The sequence below is a fragment of the Poeciliopsis prolifica genome, unplaced genomic scaffold (genome assembly GCF_027474105.1).
Source record: "Poeciliopsis prolifica strain line A6 unplaced genomic scaffold, Auburn_PproV2 SCAFFOLD027, whole genome shotgun sequence".
NCBI lineage: Eukaryota > Metazoa > Chordata > Actinopteri > Cyprinodontiformes > Poeciliidae > Poeciliopsis > Poeciliopsis prolifica.
In genome coordinates, this window is record NW_026562402.1 from 5,066,507 (window position 1) to 5,086,416 (window position 19,910).

General features: G+C 38.6%; 2 protein-coding genes across 8 annotated transcripts in view; both read right to left on the reverse strand.

Moving 5' to 3' along the window:
* Window positions 1-1,235: 1,235 nt before the first annotated feature.
* slc66a1 (solute carrier family 66 member 1) lies at window positions 1,236-8,092 on the reverse strand. Of its 3 annotated transcripts, none has more exons than XM_055048651.1 (8): window positions 7,880-8,092; window positions 5,550-5,746; window positions 5,343-5,472; window positions 4,965-5,055; window positions 4,238-4,392; window positions 4,041-4,133; window positions 2,954-3,139; window positions 1,236-2,211 (listed from the first exon to the last, which is right to left on the reverse strand). In XM_055048651.1, exons 2-8 carry the CDS (start codon window positions 5,738-5,740, stop codon window positions 2,116-2,118), a joined length of 942 nt encoding a protein of 313 aa, XP_054904626.1. In that variant the 5' UTR covers window positions 5,741-5,746; window positions 7,880-8,092; the 3' UTR covers window positions 1,236-2,115. The 3 variants fall into 3 exon arrangements, with proteins under 3 accessions (XP_054904626.1, XP_054904625.1, XP_054904624.1); XM_055048650.1 differs by lacking the exon at window positions 7,880-8,092 and adding an exon at window positions 6,755-6,894; XM_055048649.1 differs by lacking the exon at window positions 7,880-8,092 and adding an exon at window positions 6,750-6,894.
* A 913-nt stretch (window positions 8,093-9,005) lies between these two features.
* trim33 (tripartite motif containing 33) overlaps window positions 9,006-19,910 on the reverse strand; it is a 31,976-nt gene continuing 21,071 nt past the window's right edge. For 2 of the 5 annotated variants that reach the window (XM_055048468.1, XM_055048469.1), the window contains 7 exons: window positions 17,367-17,517; window positions 15,330-15,682; window positions 15,092-15,203; window positions 14,939-15,013; window positions 13,994-14,146; window positions 12,037-12,087; window positions 9,006-9,728 (listed from right to left, as the gene is read on the reverse strand). In XM_055048468.1, coding sequence (XP_054904443.1) covers window positions 9,507-9,728; window positions 12,037-12,087; window positions 13,994-14,146; window positions 14,939-15,013; window positions 15,092-15,203; window positions 15,330-15,682; window positions 17,367-17,517 — 1,117 coding nt within the window. In that variant the 3' untranslated portion in view covers window positions 9,006-9,506. Of the gene's footprint in view, window positions 9,729-12,036; window positions 12,088-13,993; window positions 14,147-14,938; window positions 15,014-15,091; window positions 15,204-15,329; window positions 15,683-17,339; window positions 17,518-19,910 lie in introns of all 5 variants that reach the window. The other 3 variants (XM_055048467.1, XM_055048470.1, XM_055048471.1) reach the window with 3 other exon arrangements.

Sequence of the window (19,910 nt, forward strand, 5' to 3'; positions counted from 1 at the left end):
AAAGGCCTGTTCTGTTTACTGACGCACTCAAAGGAGCCAGCTCTCACTTCAAAGTGGCCCCTGGATTTAGAGGGCAAAGTTCACGGCCTGCATCTGAACCAGGGCGGCAGAGGGGGCGCTTCGGGATGTCATGAGGAAGGACGGCCACATCACCGAAAGCTTTTGTATTCGGACATCTTCCTCCATTCCACAAATCTGTGGCAAGTCCAGTGATGGACATAAGAGTAGCAGATACAGGTACTCCTTACATATAAAGGATACAGGTACTCCTTACATATAAAGGATACCAGTAATATATGCCACAACGTTCCTTAGCTTTTGAGGGATATCAATCTAAACGGCTGATTAGCAACCCCACGTCATCAGAGGATTCCTATAAAGGCCTAAATTTTAACTTCTGCACCCAATTCCTGTTTATTGCTGAGATTTGTCTCACTTCATCTTATACACACATTTAGTGCAAACCAACATTTCGATGTACAGATCACTTAGACATACAGTAGAAAAGCAAACAGAGTCTTTTGTGCAACAGGGGGAAATGGGATAAACAAATCTGTCGTTGTAAATAGCAGATTAAGGAGTTTTAAGTTGGGCCTATTGGGTTGAACTTACTGGCAGGAAGAGTGAAAAAAAAGTTTTCGCAGGAACTGGAAGCATCTCATTAAAGACATTCCCAGCATATACTGTTTATAAACAGGCTCTTGTTCATCGCTGGTGATGGATGGATGTGTCCTGCTGCTGACTCCCCCTCTAACAAGCTTTCTGCCACTGTTTCACCACACACACATCACTACGGACCCGATATTTTATGTTTCAGTATCACCTCCTCGCTGGGTGGGCCATCGCCATTTTTAGGTTGTGCGATTTCAAGGAGGAGGGAGCGTGTGTGTGTGTGTGTTAGGAGGCAGGACGCCGCGGCAGAAGAGTCAGCGAGATTCTGCTAATGAAGAAAAACGGCCAGGCTGTCAGGAGCAGGTCAAGGTCACGCAGAGGAGTCCATGTCGCACTTTTTAGATTCTCATTTGTACGATTTTCTGAAAAATCATTTCCTTTTCATTAGATATGTTTTGCATCGTGCCACTGTCTAATGAAATCCAAATAACGTTGCATTAAAATGTGTGATTGTGACAAAATGTGAAAAGTTCAAGAGGAGGAAAACCTACAAGGTACTGACATCTGAGGAGGGAAAAACCTGCAAGTAGCGAGTCGTACACAAAACCACAAGGGAGAAAACATCGTCTTCATTTTGTTTATTTCTTTACAGTACACAGACCGACTAGATATGTTTATCATTTCCAATATAAAACCAACTTTCACATCAAAATGTGCAAAATCAGACAATAAAATGTGCAAATTAAAGAGGCACACAAAAATTGTTTTGAGATAGTTTTAAAACTCAAGAAGTGCAATCAAAACTGGTCATGCATCTTCGCAGGAACATCGAGTAAAAACCTGAAACTACGAGGAAAATATGAACGGTCTGAATAAAAGATCTACCATCCACGTTTCTTTCTTTTCCTCAGGCTCTAGTGTCTGAAAAGAGGGGAGACATGCGGCACATATTGTCGAGTCTGGGAGTCGAACCGGCTACGGCCGCGCCGAGGACTCAAGGCTTCCAAATGTGGGTGGTGCTATCCCCGACGCCGCCACAGCACGCTCAACTAGCAACATTTCTGACACGTAAGGTTAAGGGGGAGCAGCTGTAACTACAAGGTAAAGTCTTAAAAAGGACAATAGCAGAGAGCAAAGTTATTCTGGCACATTTAACCACCACAGACAGGGTTGGATGTGGTGGTTCAGAAACTTTACAGCACCGTAGATGTTTCAGAGAAAACATCTGTGGAATGGCCTAGTCTGCCAAACACCATCGACATTTACAGGATGCTCGACGTTATGAGTCAAAGCTCCGCGTCTGAAACCCAAACATTAAAAGGCGGATAAAACAAGAATTTTTACCGGTACTTCCATTGCGGCAATAAAAAAAGTCCCATGTGTAAACATTAATCAGGACGAACATTCAATAAATAAAAACTAAAACTTGACGGGTTACAGTTTGCGTGTGTTGACCGAGTGAGCTTGATCGGAGATCCTGGAGCTTCTCCTCCGTCCGGCGGTTCAGCTCGGGATCAGGGGCGCCGTCTCATCAGTTCCCAGGCTCCCGTTCACATTCTGAACCGGAGCCTTACGGTAGATCAAGAACTGCACTGAGATCTGAGCGGCAAGGTTAAGGAAACAAATGAAACATAATTTAGTCTGGAAACTGTGATATTTTCCAGTAATCCGTTTGTTTTTCAATACCTATCCACATGTAGAAATGACTTAACTTTCATACTTTTCTAGGCGAAGTCATGGATCTCATATTTTGTGTTTCTAAACTGAAATCAGGCGTGTTCACAGTGCAGTCCAACACAGTTGGTGGTTGGCTGGATCGCCGGCACCACGTTTGGGACTTCAAAAGGTTTAAATCGAGGCTAAAACCCCACCTGTTAAGAGTTGCCTTTGATTAATAATATGTGGAACACTGATGGGTTTTTTACAATAAGAAAAAAACAACATCTGGTCAGCAGTAAATTTCTGATACTCTATTAGCACTTGTTGCACAGATCAGTGTGTAACTCCATTCCTGGATCCACTCAGTACTAATCTATGTGCTTCATTTGGCTGCGTCAGCAGTTGCATGCTGAAAAAGATTTTTCCACTCATTGATATGTTGCTTATTTTGGGCAAAGACTGCAGCTGCAGCTTCTTCTGATAAACACTAATGGTGGAGGTTTGTGACACAGCAGCCACCAGGGGGCGCTGAGGCAAGCCCTTCACTCCCGTTTCCCACAGATCTGGGGATCCAGTGTATTCACTACTGAATATGTTTCAACCAGAGGATGCAGAACAGAAACTGACAGCCATCATCTCTACTTGGCGCCTTGTGCAGCAGCACCTCTCTGTGGAAGGATACGATGAGGTCCAGGCTGAGCGTTCCCAGGCTGCCGATGAGCCAGGGGAGGTGGTGGACCAGGTAGCTCTTCTCGCCCCAGCCCTGCTCAGGGTTCTTCAGTAAGACACTCAGGCCGTAGGTGGTGTTCCCCAAAATGACGAGCGCAAACAAGAAGTAAGACACTCCCTCCGTCGACTTCCTCTTAAACTGCGACGAGAAACGAGACGACCTTAAGGGAAGTGAATCGTCTGATCGAGGGACGTGCAACGCTTTCATTTTCTGCCTACTCATATTCATGTACACATCGTCACACAGGGAACAGCAGCTTTGTTTTATGTTGGATTAGATTCACTTCCCCTTTTGCATTCTCAGTTAACAAGAACAATGAATCTGTTGTTTTGCTCACAGAGTTCTTCAGTAATGTGTTATACACAGAAGATGGACCATGTTCTTTGGAAGACATGCTTTTCAGTACTTCAGCGAAATGAAAACTTTGACCAGTTCAGATCCCAATTGGTCTCTATGCATTCCCACTTTGATCCTTCTAATTTACTAAAAAAATGAACTTTTCTAAGCAAATGTACTTGAACTATGGCCAATGGCAACGCTCTGCAAGCTGCTCTTTTGTCAACGGTTCTTAATAGCATGGACTAAAAATGATAAAGAACAACTTACGTTTTAAAAATAGACATAATAATAAATGCAGGTTTTAACTGTTTTCCAGGGTTTTTTCCACAGAATAATTACATTTAATTTCCACAGCAGAATGGCATTAAAGTTACCTGTCATTTTTATTTACATCTATGTTTCTCATTCCGAGGCTGGAAATTACGTGCAAACATCAACGTTTCTGAACATGCTAGCCCAGGTTCTTACATCCCTTGGCTTCTGAAGAGTTTATTGTCTTTATTGTAGCTCGAGATTTTCAGGAGCCACATAGATAAACCGTCGTAAAGAAAAACTGCTGAACTCTAATTCAATTTAATTGAAAGTCAAATCGGACACGGCACGACCAAAACTGCAACGGCATGAAAGGGCAAAGGGGTAAAAGTGGTAAACGGCATCAACATTCCTTAAACATATTTGCAGACCTGCTTGTCTTACTCACATTTGTGTGCATTTGTGGCAGCCTAGAGAAGAGGTAGAGGACCGATGACACCGACCCAATGGAGAAACCAATAATCTCTTTAGGGGTAAAAGGCTGGGGTAAAGAGGGGTAGATTTAACGTTACCACAAACCCAAAACATCCAGCTAGACAAAGCTAGTTAACTTCATTTAGATAAGTAGACTATAACAGGTCTGACCTTAATAGCGCTCGCATCAGCGGTTGAGAGCAAAGAGCGGCTCCTGAACCCAGAGAAGATCATTTCAGGTTCGGGGTCGAGCCCAGGGCGGAGGGCCAGACCAGCAGTGAGGCCCAGAACGCAGGAAAAGCCCACAGCGTTCAAAACTGTTCTCCCTGGTGAAGAGGCGAAAGCAGAGGTCGAGACACAAGTACATAAAACTGAAGCAAGTGCAAAAAACATTGTATTAGAGATGTTGACTCACTGCTTATCAGTCAGAAACATGTAAAGCTCATTATTAGCACATAAGTATTTCAAATTAAGTTATTATAGCCATCTCTCCAAAATGTCTTACTGGGACCATATCAATATCCAATACTAATATTGCTCTAGTTTATTTTCATTTTTATGGAAATAAATACTAGTTCTTAATATTGGCCCAGTTTTATTTATCGGACCGTTACCAGCATATTGATAAATGACTACTACTGGCCAACACCATTATAAGAGTCAATATTTTGCTAATCATCATTGAGCATAAACAGTGTATTATTGCCAGTTAGTGTATTTTATGTGTGGCTGCAGGTTTTGTGAGGAGCCTCAGTGTTTCCATGTATGAACTCGTACTTTGTTGTTGTTACTGCAGACGCTGATGTTAAATACGGTCCAAACGAACTGGACCATATCTAAGAATACCCAATAAGGTAAAAACGAAACTTTCACTGACGAAAATAAAAAAAATACTCACTGTGAGCCACCACTCTGTGCCTCATTTTGTAGTACGTGTACATGGCGAGCATCAGCAGGTCAGCCAAGACATAATAAATCGCTGTGTAGGTCTATATGACGAGGACAAACAGGTGAACAAAAACTAGTGAGCTCAGATCCTTCAAGCTGACTAAAATGACTAATTAATACAAGAATATGCCATAACATTGTGATTTCGTAAATAAGAATGCAATTTATGGTCATTTATTAGCATTCTGGTAAAGTTACTTTAATTATTTTAAAGGCAAAAACCATAAAAGATTTCTTTAAAATCATGAATACTGAACATGTGACAAACTTGAAATAAGAAAGTTAAGTTGTTTATGTAAAAAAAAAACAAAAAAAAAAAAACAATTACCTGAAGTGGAAGCTGGTCAGCCAGAAAGGAGCCAATCAGATTGCAGGAATCGCCTCCCAACCACAACAGCAGAAACCAAACTGACAGTGCACTGTCCATATTCCCCTTTTTACAGGAACTATAGTACTGACTGTAACCATACAGAGAGCACAATGGACTTAACATGACAATTAAACAAACTACAAAACTAAAAGAGCAAACCCTTACGGAATAGAAGACACCATGAAACAGACGATGGACAGGAGGCCCAGGCAGACGCTGGCCATGTCCCTCCCATCCTGGGCGCATTCCCCCAGGCCTTCCCAAACCCACTGGGAGCCGTTCGGACACAAGGAGGTGAAGTTTCCTGAATCTGTCCATCCGGGCAAACTCTGGGTGAAGACGTTGCCTTTCCACATAGTATGCTGGCCAAGACACAAGTCCATTAGTGAATACTAGATTATAAGTTTTAATTCTAGAAATGCACCAATTCAATAACCAGAGAGGAATATCCTAAATCTTAATTATTTCTGATGGGTGAGTCGCAGATCAAACATGAAAAAAAACATTGACTTTTCCCGCCCTCTTTCTTTAGTCATGAAATGCTTATAAAACAATAACATAGTAATAACACCACAATCACCTTTAGGGGGCCATTCATGCTTAAAAACTACTCAAAACAAAAAAAAACAAGAGGAACAACATTGCTCCCCCATGATGAAAACCACTCACAGCCTTTTGTCTTCAACAATGCATTGACATTGTGACAATGCATTGTTGACTCAATGTCAACAATGCATTGTGTTAGTACCACTTTCGGAAATACCACTTTTAATTACTTTTTCACATTGTGCAGGGTTGGTTCTGATCGCTGTCTATGCAGTTAATGAAGGCCATATGAACTCCAAATCTGCATTTTGTAGTAAAATGAGCTTCATGGCCTAAAACGAATCTGTCCATCCAGACTAAAGAGAAACCCACAATGAATATACAAATGTCGAACTTTTTTTTTTACTGCATGGTTTGAGGCATAATTTGTAAGTCATTGTGGTTTCTTCATTTTTGTCTGAATTCAAAGCTACTGCCCCAATCAAAGAACATAAAGTGCATGTTTTCTTTTTATAAATATTAAAGTATTTAAAAAAGAAGTAGAAAGGCAAGAAATGCAAAACATAACAAAAAGAACAGGACTTTGAATAGGCCAGGAGACGTTTGCTTCCTTGTTGCATTTCTGTCAATGTCGCACATTAAGTCTTCATACAAAACGTTTTCTAAACAGATACTCCAGTAAAATACTGACGCTGTCCTTTAAAAGAAACCAAAGTAAACATGGTTTTCCATCTGCGACTTCCTCAGATAGAACAAACACGAGCAACATCAACTAATACAGAGATTAGCAACCAAAGCTATCTACGCTGCCTCCCATACCTCACCGTATCGGCTCAGTTTTCCGCCAACAACGTGGACATCAGTAAATTTTTGTGTATTTGTTGTTCGAATTGCCCGTGTGGCCGCCTCGATACGGAGGTTATGAAGAACACAATAAACAACAGCGACGTCGTTCTGTCCGCCCAACGATTGGCTGATGTCATAAAAACGTATCCGCAAACGTAATCAAGAGCACACGTGACCAAATATGGCAGGCCGTTTGAACATAAATTCCGTTTTGTCTTACTATCCGTAATTACGTTCCTGAAAATGCATTTCGACTAAATAAAACCACACGTTGACTATCCGGAATTGTAATTTGAGACATCTGCATTTACATACTGACTAGTAATTATTATAATTCAAGCTATCTTCAAAGGACATATCAAATGACGTCATTAGACCTGACGTTTAAGGTACGTAATTACAATTTGAGATTCCTTTAACATAATTATGACGAGTCAAAATGACAATTTTAGGTACCTGAATTCAGAAGCCCCTTTGTGCTGTCCAAACAGTTGCCTGCAGAATTTTGTTTGCTGCACAAAATTATCTGTAAGCGCCACAAAATAGAACGAGCTCAACAATGTTGGATATGTATGGAGTGAAAATGGTCTCAAAATACCCGTGCATGTGTAAAAATATCTGTGCGTGTGTAATACTGGATTTGCGAGGTTGTAGTTACAAAGTTTGTGTGTAGAAATGTAGTTTGTAGAAATTGTAATTGCGTGTGTACTTTTGCTTTGTATTCGTAAATATCTCAAATAGATATTTTGTCTGGTAAAAACATAGAGATATCCTGAATAGCTAAAACGTATAGCCATAAAACAATTCGAGGTGTCTTGCATGTAAGGGCGGCAAAACAGAAATTATGTTGAAACGACCTGCCATATGTCCCAATTGAGCAAAGCTCCAAACTACGACAATAAGAAAGAAAAAGAAAACTACCGCACTTCTCAGCACATATAAGCAGCCTCATTAACCTACGTTATAACTCTGTAGCTAGTTCTAAGAGGAAATTATCCTTTTTTCCCCCTCGAACATTAAATGACAAAACCCGCCAAAGATCATAGAACTAGGTTCGCATTATTTATAAAAAAAAATGGACACAGAGGAAGGAGACAACCTACCTGGAAGGTTATTAGAGTCCGAAGCTGAATGTGAAACACAATCCGCTTGTTGTTTAGTGGGTTTGTTTGGTCCTGCTCGGGTGTCAGCTGACCCGGTCAGACTGACGACTCAGCACCAAGTTCACTGATGTCAGCACGAATGATTTCTTGAAGGTTTCCCGAACCACGTGCTCAGTTCCGAACATAGTCAACCCAGGCATGCAACAGACGCGAATCAAATCCTGAACCTGCACCAACACGCCTGGTGATCACCCATGAAAGACGTGAGAAAGTCAGCAGAACGTTCTGTGACTTCAACATAAATCATATTTATGATTTATGTTGGAGGAGGAGAAGAAAAGAACTATAAATATTTCTGAAAAGTTTTACATCTCTCCCCCCCAGTTACAACTACAAAATGTATTTTGTTCGGATTAGTCAGATCCTCCACAAGTTTAGTGAAATCGTACCAATGGCAAGAAAAGAGACCATTGTTGACAGAAATCCGATTTGAAGTTTTCCACAAACCAGACAGAAAATGTGGAAGGTGGATCTGATCAGAGATAATGAACATTTGACAAACTTCCAGAAAACTACAAAACACCTGAAACACTGAATTCCTTTAAATCTAGACTTAAAACTCAGTTGTTTAGTTACTTTTGAGACCTAATTATAAAAAGTTAATCAATAATCTCATGTGCAAAATGTTGACTTGTGTGTTCTGTGACTGTGTTTTGAAATGCCTTGTTGCTGAAAGGTGCTACAGAAATTAAACACCATACACACGACTGACCTTGGTGGTGTCAGCATTATGTTTATCCACCTTACAGGAACATGGAAGGTGTCCAATTGATGAAAGATCAAAGCCACTACAGGATGATTTAGATTCAACGCATGATTATGTATTAGAGGTCCAAAATCTAGACTTTAGAGAATCTACTTCAGCATGTGAAGGATTTCACAAATTCTTTTTGTTCAACAGGTATGAATACTTTAATATAATCGTTTGTTGCACTTCTTCTGAATCGCCACAGTAAACTTGATTGTTTGAACGAATATTGCCATTTAGCTTCCAGATGTTTTTGTTGCACCTGCAGTGGTTAAACTTACGGAAACGACAACCTGCTGAACAAATATTTTCCTCTGGTGTACTTCCAAGAACAGGTTTTATTGACGCACCAAAACACCTATACTGTAGACTCTCTTATGTACACGTTTCCACAAAGTCATACAAATACTCAGTAGGCTCAATGTCAAAGCATAGATAATATACATCAAACTGAATAAGTCAAGTTAAATGCTTTTATAAAGAAATTGTTACAACTCTACAAATGCAAATGGATGATAGAAAATGAAACAAATCAATCAGCTGGTAGCTACAACCAGAACAAGAAGTCCTACTTCAAAATCTGTACAAGCGGGTCACTGTCCTCAAAATAGAAGATCCGTATTTACGCTCTTGGGAGGAAAAAGAATAAAATATGACAGAAGACTTGTAAATACTTTCACTCCAAGGCAACAATCTAATGAGGTTGTTTAGAAAACGTCATACTTATTGTCTCCAAAATAATAATAATAAAAAAAAAAAAGAGGATGGGAGATGAAAGGAAGACAGTCTTTTAACTTCTCGCTTCTTTACGCTGGGTTTTTACTTGATGTGAACGAGCTTCTCGTCCGTTTTCAACCGTTTGCGTCGAGGCTGAATGAAGTCCTCCTCGGAGTCCTCCGTGTCCACCTCCTCCCTCTCCTTCTCGTCGGAGGACCCGGGCTCCGGCGAGTCGGGGAAGTGTTGATCCGGGAATATGTCCTGCAGCTTCTCCTCAAAGTACAGGCTCACCGCCTTACCAGATATCGCCATCTCTGATCCCGCCTGTCGGAGAAGGAACAGTAGGAGGAGGAAAAGGTCGGAGGAGAAGAAGAGCGTGAGGAGTGACAGAGAAGGAAAGGTGTGAGTACCGTTGAGTGTGGGCAGGGTGGGGGAAACATGAGTGGGTTGGAGGCAGGAAGGAGGAAGAGGAGAATGAGGAGACAAATTAGATTTGGTTAAGACTCCTGGTGGCAAAGCGGCCCCAGCTCAACCTTGCTGTACAGAGCGAGGATGTCCTGCCTTCCGGTCCCACTGTGGCTCCATGAAACCTCTCCGCTAGTGACTTACAGGTCAAAGAGGCCGTTTTCAACAATACCCACCGAAACAAACAAAAGAAAAATCTATTCCATAAAACGAGATTTCCAGGGTTGCGTAAGAATGTACTGAAGAGCTTTTCCACCTCATTAGGGACAGAAAGAACAGCTAACCTGCATTGATCAGCAGTAACATGAGACTATTTTGAAAGCCTCAACACAGCTGAAGATAAAATCTGAAACAAATCTGCACCACTGACGTTAATTCAACAGTTTTAACTGTAAGTGTCCCAATACAATATTCTTTTCCTTCCAATACGATACGGACGACCGAGCTTTGAGTATTGGATGATACCAACCCAATGTGACATCGCCATGAATAATGTATACTCTTATTGCTTACTCTGTATTGAGGAACGTTAGAAAAGGCTTCATAAAGTGACATTACTCAGAGAACAATAGTCAAAAGCAATAGGCATGAGAACAATTGATCCATTTATTGTTAACCAATGGGTGTGTGTTCAGGATACGAGTGCTGCTGGATAGAAACTGGGACTGAATAAATGCTGGAGCGGAGTGCTTCCATGAAATTTTAGATACTTGTTTATTGGATGATACTGGACTGAATTCCAATATCAGCATTAGGTACCTATATCATGCATGCACTAAAGCACATCTGCTTCCAACACTATCTTGAAATACAGTACAGTCAAACTGTACATAAGGCTTTTTGTTTAAAAACGTACTCACTGCCAGAAGCTATGTACTGAGGGCACTGCATAAAAACTAACAAGTTTCAGAATTGTTCCTGCTGATTTATTTATAGAGCCGACTTCTGTTATGGAAAACTTGCCTAAAATCTTACTGTAAAGGTAAAGACCGACATTCTTCAATGAGCACATACAGAAACTGGTGTTTTATCTCCAATACCAGGTGCTAACGATTCTCTAAAATACAACTTGTGTAGTTTTGTGTTTTGCTTTAATATATTTAAGAGTCCTGTAATGTCTGCTGTCTCTGCTCTTAATACGGAAAATTACTGGCCCCTGCATAAAAGGCCAAACCTTTATGAAACCGGTGATTGCGAATTGGTCGATATGCGGTGCATTTCTACAGATTTCTTTCTCCATTCCTCCAATGTGTTTTGTGCCGTTTAATTAAGGCGTATTCACAGTAAACCTGGTAACTAGCATCCCAGATATTTCTTTGAAAATTGAAACAGCTTTAGTAAAAATTGTTACTGAAATAAACTGCTAAACGTGACAGTAACAGAGGATGCTAGTTCTCCTATCAGTTTTACAGTATTTCTTTCACTTTGGTCCAAGATGAACTCAACTGGAAACAATATGTCAGACAAAAACAACCAAAAAAACTCAAGACTGACAGATCCTGCACCAATACTCCACCCTGGACGCTAAAGGAATATTTGCATAAACAGCACACTATCTAAAACTTTACTGAGTGTTGATAAAACTAACCATTCATACAGGTTTAGTCTTTTTGCATATTTAAATGCTTTTTTTTTCTTGTGCAACTTTGTGCCTTCTACTTTTGAGCAACTTAAATGAGGCAAGCACACATTCAAACTGCCTTGAACAGCTCATTGCAGATCGACACTGAAAGTTAATAAAAGCTCCTTTGTGTTAGTAATGTAAAACAAACTTGCCCCATATGGTTAGTTTCTTAAATGTGAAGTCTGCATTTTTTTGCAATATTGTTGCTAATATTAGTTTGCTTTAAGTCGGTGAGATTTATAATACCATTTTCTGTCAGCAGCATATTTTCATGTTACACTTATTTGCTGTTTTAAGCCAGCAAAATATAAAGCGAAAACAGTAACAGAAAAAGTGAAAGAAAAACAAACTTAGTGACCCGTTTTGTGACTTGATGAGAAATAAGATCTGTCAACCAATTTTCAACATTGCTTTTTTCTTTTTTTAAAGCTGTATTGAATCTAAAGGCAGCTGCTAAAAGGTTCACTCGGGTCGTTTCCACACATTTCTTGGAGCCTCAGTGGGAGGGAGCAGGATGTAGGCGCCCCATTTGAAACGGCTTACCTGGGTATTAATCTCTTTCTCCTCATCATAAACTTGGATTATTCGAGACATCTAAAGGGGGTAATAACATTACAACAAAGACAGTGAAGCAGGAGGAGGAGAGAAGAATTCATAGCACAGGAAAGTTTAGTTCATAACAGATAAAGAAATCTGTTTCTTTTAAACTGTGCTCAGTTAAATCACCCAGTAAAAAAGTGCAATCAATTAACAATCAATACAGTGAAGGTTGCAAACGACAAAAGGAGAGCGTGGTCGCTTGCCAAACTTTTTCCCCTCTGTATACGTTTCACCATGTTGTTTTCCAGTCCAAATCATATGCATTCAGTCGCCTCTTCAGTTTTACATGATGTTTTTCTCAATGAATGAATACCACCAGGTGCACTTAATAAATATCTACAGTAAATATCATTTAATAAATACCTAGAAAACTTCCTCTCTCATTAAGAAAATGGATGTTTTCTCTTGCAATGAAAGACAACCGTGTGGTTTACCGATGTGAAGCAGTGGTAGAGCAGTGTTAGTAGTGAGTGATGGCAAATGTGAAAAGAAGTTGAGATGCCTTTAAACTCCACTTGACAATAATTAGTGCAAGCGAACAAAACTGCAAGCATCACAACCAATACGCCAGGTTCAAAATGGGGTTAGAGTAATGAGCATACAAGAGCATCTTTTTGAAATATCATGGGAAAGTTAGTTCATAATGTGACATTCCAATTTTGCAGAGATGAATGGTGATGGATTAATTTGCTTTCTGAAGATTGTGGCCAACAGATGATGCTAAGCCAAAAGTTAACTCCTCTGGAAACTGATCAATAAAAACAAAAGGAATATGGACATATTAGGTTACAGCCTACACAATCCTGTTAGCCCACTGACAAAGAAGCTATCATGGCATATCAAAGCTAAATTCATGTAAAAGTTTTGTGGAAAAAATCTTTTCTACTACAAAAGTAGAAAAGTAACTTCTCCCTGGAATCCTCCAATGGTCAGGTTAAATACAAAATAAAAATAATATGAATGACCAGGTGGTAGAAATGTGGAATCGCTACTCTTGGATGGTAATAAATTTAATCAAAAAAAAAAAAAAAAATGAAACCATAAGCAGCTTGGTGGAGAGGTGAAATCAAGAACCATATATATATATATATATATATATATATATATAAAGATTTGATGTTTAAATTACATTTAAAAGTCAAAAGAGGAACTTCTCTTTTAAGCTACGTCTCAGATTGATCATATAAAATGTCCTCATCACTGCTTCCATGTAGCACCACTCTGTTTTTATTGACTTCATATATTTAACTTTCTTCTATGTAACTAAATGCTCATTAAAAGTTTAAATGAATAAAATAAATGCTACAAATACATAATATTTTGCATTCTGTAAACCTGCTGATCGTCATCTGAAGTTAACCTTTATGTTCATCACTTGCACAGGCTTTATACATCTCAAAAAATGTAACTATTGTGAAAAAGTTCAATGTTTTTGTAACTCATTTCAGAAAGTGAAGCACATACCCAGCTCATCCGTCAGCCATGAAATTAGTTTGTAATTTTCAGTCACAAAGATTACAAGAAACAAAGGCTCAAAATATTTCACTATGCCTAGCAAAGCTATATAAGTATGAATTTTATTTTCTGAAATGAGTGATAAAAATGTCAAATCTTTCACAATTTAAGTTTGTTCTGTTAAGTTTGTATTGTATATAAGAAAGAATGTTTTAAACATTTTTAATTTTGTTCTTTTTGGTGACACTTTTCTTGCTTTTGACCTATTGCTCCAACTGTAACAGAAGGAGAAACTATTTTAAGGGATTTTGTAAGCTCACATCCAAGAGTTTAGATTCTATATTTTCCAATAGGATTGCATAACGTCCTTGTACATCAGTGTGACTTGTGTCTGCATGCAAAATTTTAGTCACTGCCAAGCAGGTTGAAGACTCATGCTGCTCACCTCGTTGTATTTTGCGCAATTTTTGAAGATAAGGCGCATATCATCCACAAACTCCTGTATGGATTTGTAATACTGAGAGCTTCGCAGCTGCAGCTTCTTCTTCACCTTCTTTAGGTCCATGGGCTGCTTAATTATCTTGTAGTAGTTGGGCACCTAGATCCAAAGACAGAGGTACTTTACATATTGAAATATTTCAAATAAAAAAACTGTTTATAAAATTGAGGTGTAGGCTGGGGAATCTGGAAAAGAGTACAAATGTAAGATTTCTACTTCAGATTGTACACGTGAAAATACAAAGCACAATATCAGCAAAAAGGCAGTTAAGAGACCATCCAGTTAGCTAGATGCATTATATTTACACTAACCGAGTTGGACTGGATTGTTTACCTACATTTATGTTAAGGAAAAAAAGGGATGCACCTTTAAAAATATTTAGTTTAGAGAGATAACCAAATGATAAAAAAAAAGACAGACGTAAAAATTATCTTTGATTATCATTTATGAATTGCTGAAAGAAGTACAGCAAGCAGTGAAATATTTGTACATGTTGGGACTACGGATGGCCACTGTGTTTTAGTTAACAGTGTTTAAAATATGACTCGATGCTTGACTAGCTCTGGTTACACACCTTGATGTTCTCATATACAATAAATCTGTTGGTGTGTGTGTATACATGTTCTATGCAACTGTAGACATGGTATCATAATAAAATTGGGCCTGCACATTGGCTCAAGCCCAGGGCCCACGCAATCCTATGTCGGGCCCTGATGGGATGCCGATCTCTACTGTTTTTCTCTACTGTGAGAAACAGTAGAAATGAATGAAACTGTGAACTAATAAGTTAGCGAATTAAAGCAAAAACTATTTAGAGATCATGAATGTGGTGGCTGCTAAGATAAGTAAAATATTTGATGTTATTCATGTGCGGAAGGTGGGAACACTTACAGAGCTTGCAACAGGTTCCCTGAAGCCCATGCTGAGCTCATGACAGAAAATATACAGGAGCAGGCGTTCACATCTCTGCAGACAGAAAAAGACAAAGTTACATGTCTTGTAGTCGTCATGAAGACTTTGATTTGATGTTTTGACAGTGCTGACCCGCTGGTCTTCAGGACTCAGGCTCTGATCTCCTTTGGTCCTCTTGCTTTCATCACAATACTCGATCTCTGGGTCAGTTGTACTCCGGCAGAATGTGCAGAGAAATTCACCTCTAAGGGACAAACACCACACAAAGTAGAGCCTTTAGATTAATCTAGTTTACCAAAATATGGCCACAAAGTTGAGCGTTCCGAAATTTTACTTTGGCAAAACATACAAACGCACAGGATGCACTTACTGTGGGAAGATTTTTATGGTGGGAACGTGGCATTTCATGTGGAATACTTTAGGACAGCGGTCACAGCACAGAAGATCACCGCCGTTGATACAAACAGCACACCAGTCTTCATTGGGGTCGTCATCTTTTCCGCCCTGTGCTCCATCATGCGACCCACTTCTTTTGACTAAGTTTCCATTGGTGAGTCCAGAGCCCGTCTGGCTTGTCGCAGTGTTGGTGGAAGACGACGTGCCGTTCAGTCCAGAGCAAGACGTCTCAGACATGGGCTCCGTTTTGACGCGTTCGCCAACGTCCCTGTAAGCATCTGGCCCTGCGGATGGAGCTCCCAGTGGGCTGCTCTCTGGACTGCTCATCTACAGCGACAGCACAAAGGTGCACTTTTTTAGAGAAATGGTTTTATGGTGCATAAATTAAACCTGCCACTTTAACATCGAAACATGCAACGGCATTAAAGCTGGACAATAAATCTTCAATTTTGTTCACACCAGATCTGATTTTAATGGATTTTTTTCTTTCCTCGCTTTCTTTCAAATAATAAAATGACAGGAAATATTTTCAAAAAAGTGACTTCATTTCATTTTGTGAATGAAAATGTTTATTAAATTACAAGAATATAGTCATACTATGAGCAGAATAAAGTTATAGTTGTACCTGAAAAACGTCTTAAAAATAGAAGAAAAAAAGCATTGCTGACTTTATTAGGATGTGATGTGACGAGTAGTTCTTTCTTGAAAATAGACTAGGTCTGTTGTGAACAAATATAGAATTCTATTGGTTATTCTTATGATTTATTGAGTAATCGGATAAAAAAAATTATAAACGAAAATATTGGTAAATCTAACATAACCGTGTTACTATCAGATATCAACATCAGTCCAATTTTTTATATTTGAACTTCCCTAACAATAACTTTTCTGTAGTTTAGAAAATTAACTCATAACAATAGTAGCTCACTTTCTAAGTTAACCTGAAGAAAAATTAGAGAAGAATCTGAAATTACATTCAATTTAATACTAAAGATGCTCACAAATACACTTAGGAAAAAATGTCTATACATACTCCTGTCTTTTGTTTATGTCCTTTATGCATTCATCTTCAGTTAATCTAACAGATTAACTCTCATCTTGCCCAGACATTTATGTCCATGTTAGCTTCGTTCGTCACTCACAGAATTTCATCTACAAGCTATGTACCGCCATTTGTTGAGATCAAGATAATATGAAATTTATTTTCAACTACAGATCAGCAGTTTTCAGTCTATCCTGTATGAATACACCTGCAGCACTCTTCCCCACCGTTTGCTCTGAACCGCCGCCAGGCAGCAGCTCAGGGAGGAGAAAAGACTACTATATCCTTAAAAATGATCATTTTAAGGATAATTATTGGTCCTCAATAAGAACTCGAACAATATCATCAATTAATAAAATCCTCCCTTGAAAATCAGATGTTATGCTGCAAACACTTAGCTTTCGTCAACAACTCAGACGGAAGTGAAGCTTTGAGGCAGATAAATTTTCCTCGAGGAATTTTAATGATCAAGGTACTCGAATCACTCAAGGAATTGTTACAGCCCTGAAATAGACAATAGTTAGGACAATCAATTCTGCAATGGAAAATAATTTGTGATTTAGAGTATAGTGTCATGTATTACCTCTAAAACTTACGCCAAAGAACAACTTTACAAGATGCTCAATATTTCTCATTTTAATTTGTAGTTATTTTTATTGATGGATCTCTCATTAAATCACCAATTTATTCTCATTAAATGTTTTTAATCTGGTAACAATACAAGGGCATTCTTGTAATATGTTAATATCATGTTGTTATGTTATTTTTGTTAAGAAATTCAAAGTTGAAATAAATAGAAGCTGTAAAACATGCTTGTCAAACAAGATGGCCGCCTTGAGTGTAATGACATTTATTGCCCAGCCTTAGTGAAAATATATACAAAAGAATTTTGACCCAATTATCTGAGCAGTAACTATATTTAAAACTGAAACATTCATTTACATTCTGCCAGGGAATGGTTGTCCGTACCATGCAGGCGCTCCTCCCAGCATCTTTGCCTCGCTCAGTCTTCACAGAAGAGGAGCAGCTGTAGTCATCCTCAGTGCAGGGTTCTTTCTTCACCTTTAGCTGCTCTGCAGCAGATCCACCACCTGTCCCTGCTCTGCCAGCAGAGCTAGAACTGAAAACAAACAAAACCCAGACATCAAAATATTAGTGAACCTGATAAAACTCACCATAAAACTCATACCGCTCTCTTTACGCTCACAGATTATAAATCCCATTATAATCTGGGCCTTGTAATCATTATAAAGCCCATTATAAGACTGTGGCAACATAGATTTTTTTCCTCCCCAATCAAAACTCTGTAAAACCTACGGTAAACCAGCAGGTGGCCATTTGGATGAAGTTAGTCTTATGACATTTTTTACTGTTCTCTCTCAGTTATTTCAGCAATTTTTAATTCGTAGTTTACTGGAAACCGGGGGGGCAGGACAAACCGAACATAAATAAACCATGAAAATCCCTGCTGCTGTTTTTGTTTCCACTGGGGCTGCACAATGTTATGGAAACATAATATTTGATGATATTGGTAAATGTTTCAATAACACGATGACCAGCAAAAAATAAACAAATATTTAAAATGTTTGTCTTTTTGCTTTGGGTTTATAGCAAACATCAAGTTATCCCAGCTACTGGGGGGAAAAAACTAACATTTTCATACATAAGATTGCCATTGATACAATTCAGCTGTAGCTTTTTTTTTAACAACTTCACCAACAAACATCCTAAAATGTTTGTTATACTGGATTAGTGTCACCAAATATATAGAAATACACAAAGAATGCACGGTTTTGTCTTAGTTTTTTACCACAAAACTACAGTGTGGACACAATTCAAATCCGGACTCTATCTCATAGTTTTTAATATTGCAGGAAAATATATAAAATCATGTTGCAGAGATGTTAATGTGCGCAATATCCCAGTCGCTACTGATCACTTTAGAGAGCGCAATGCAAAAATTTATATTTTAAGATTAAAAGAATCTTTTGAAAAGACCTCTGAAACAGACATTTAACATAATTTTCACTAAGTTCACATTTCTGTATCAAATATAGTTTCTGTGTTGATCTGATGTAATATTCTAATCTTAAATGTAGTGTATTCGCCAGCTGTAAGCACAAAATCAATAGAATTAATCAAAAAAGACATCAGTCTGTGTGTAATTAATCCATATATTATTACTACCATAGAGAACTGATTAAATAAATTAACTTTGCAATAATATCCTAAATTATTGATTATGGCTGAATTTTACATGTTTTCATAACATGTGGAAAAATGTGGATAATTTAAAGATTTCTAAGGACTTTGCTGAGACCCTCTTATTAAAAATATATTTATATTCCCACAATCTTGACAATGTTGCACAGGCAGTGGTAAAAAGTACATGGAAACATGCATATTCAAATTAAAACAAATACTTATGAAAAACAAAAAAAATTAAATAAGATACGACAAATAGGAAAAAGAGTAAAACACAAGCAAAAATATGCTGTATAGCTATTAAAGATGGCATCAGTAATTTAAAAGAAATGCGCAACTGAGTAGGATCATTTTAAAACGCTTCACTGGATTTTTATATTTGTGCGTAGAAAACAGCAAGAGACTATTTACAAGAAATACACAAAAACGATGCAAAAATCAGCGGGCATGAGTAAGCAATAGCAGCAACAGCAGTAGTATTGTAAGAAGTTAGAAAAACTGCAAATATCAGCAAAGTCATAAACTTACTGAGTAAAAGAAACACCTCAATACTAAAGATATATTTCATATCTTGTGTTAATTTGGGCTTCAACATTCTCACAAAAACTACATCATACTGCCAGCACTTGGTCTGAATGTTTCTTCCCACAGACAGAATTTCTATGGACTAATCAAAGAAATGTTTCTCCCTCCGGAGGCTTCAGATGTGAAAAAGTAACACTAAACCCAACTAAAATGCAAATGTTTAAAGGCTGATGAAATACATTCTGCTTAAGGACAGCCTGAAATATTACATTCAGAAAATACACTGAATTCTCCCAGGTGATCCTCTCTAAGTCGCTGCCGCCCTGCAGACACCGAGTGCTTTTTTGGCTCTTAGTTTGGCCTTCAGTGACTGATTCTATAAATCAAAGACATCCTTCATCTTTACAAGAAAAGTTCTTTGGCTTTTCTGGCCATGTGCCTGTGTTCATCATTCTGCTGCACAATGAAACGGTCTGACTAAGAGCACATGAGCGCATCTCGTCTGAGGTTATTACTTCCAGCAGGAGTAGAGCCATCAATAAATTTCTGAGTGGCGGCTCTACAACCAGGAAATGGTGAGAAGTTGTTGGACACACAGAAGAGGAGCTCTTTCGAACTAAGGTGGTGTTCCCTTTCAGCACGCTTCAATCTTCTTTGCATGCCGAGAGGAATTGAAGTTGGCTTTGTCTGTCCATTTAGTTCTTTAATTTGGCCGGTCTCTTTTAGCATATTTGAAACAAGAAACCTGCTTTTTGCACTTTCATTTGTTCTGAAGCAATGAGA

What these genes read in the sequence shown, in the direction of transcription:
- slc66a1 (XM_055048651.1), bottom strand. Translation starts at nt 5,740, where the DNA reads ATGTGGAAAGGCAACGTCTTCACCCAGAGTTTGCCCGGATGGACAGAT. An exon ending in TTCATGGTGTCTTCTATTCC is followed by an intron (nt 5,473 to 5,549) that starts GTAAGGGTTTGC and finishes GTATGGTTACAG; the next exon opens with TCAGTACTATAGTTCCTGTA. An exon ending in CGCTCAGCCTGGACCTCATC is followed by an intron (nt 2,212 to 2,953) that starts GTATCCTTCCAC and finishes CTTGCCGCTCAG; the next exon opens with ATCTCAGTGCAGTTCTTGAT.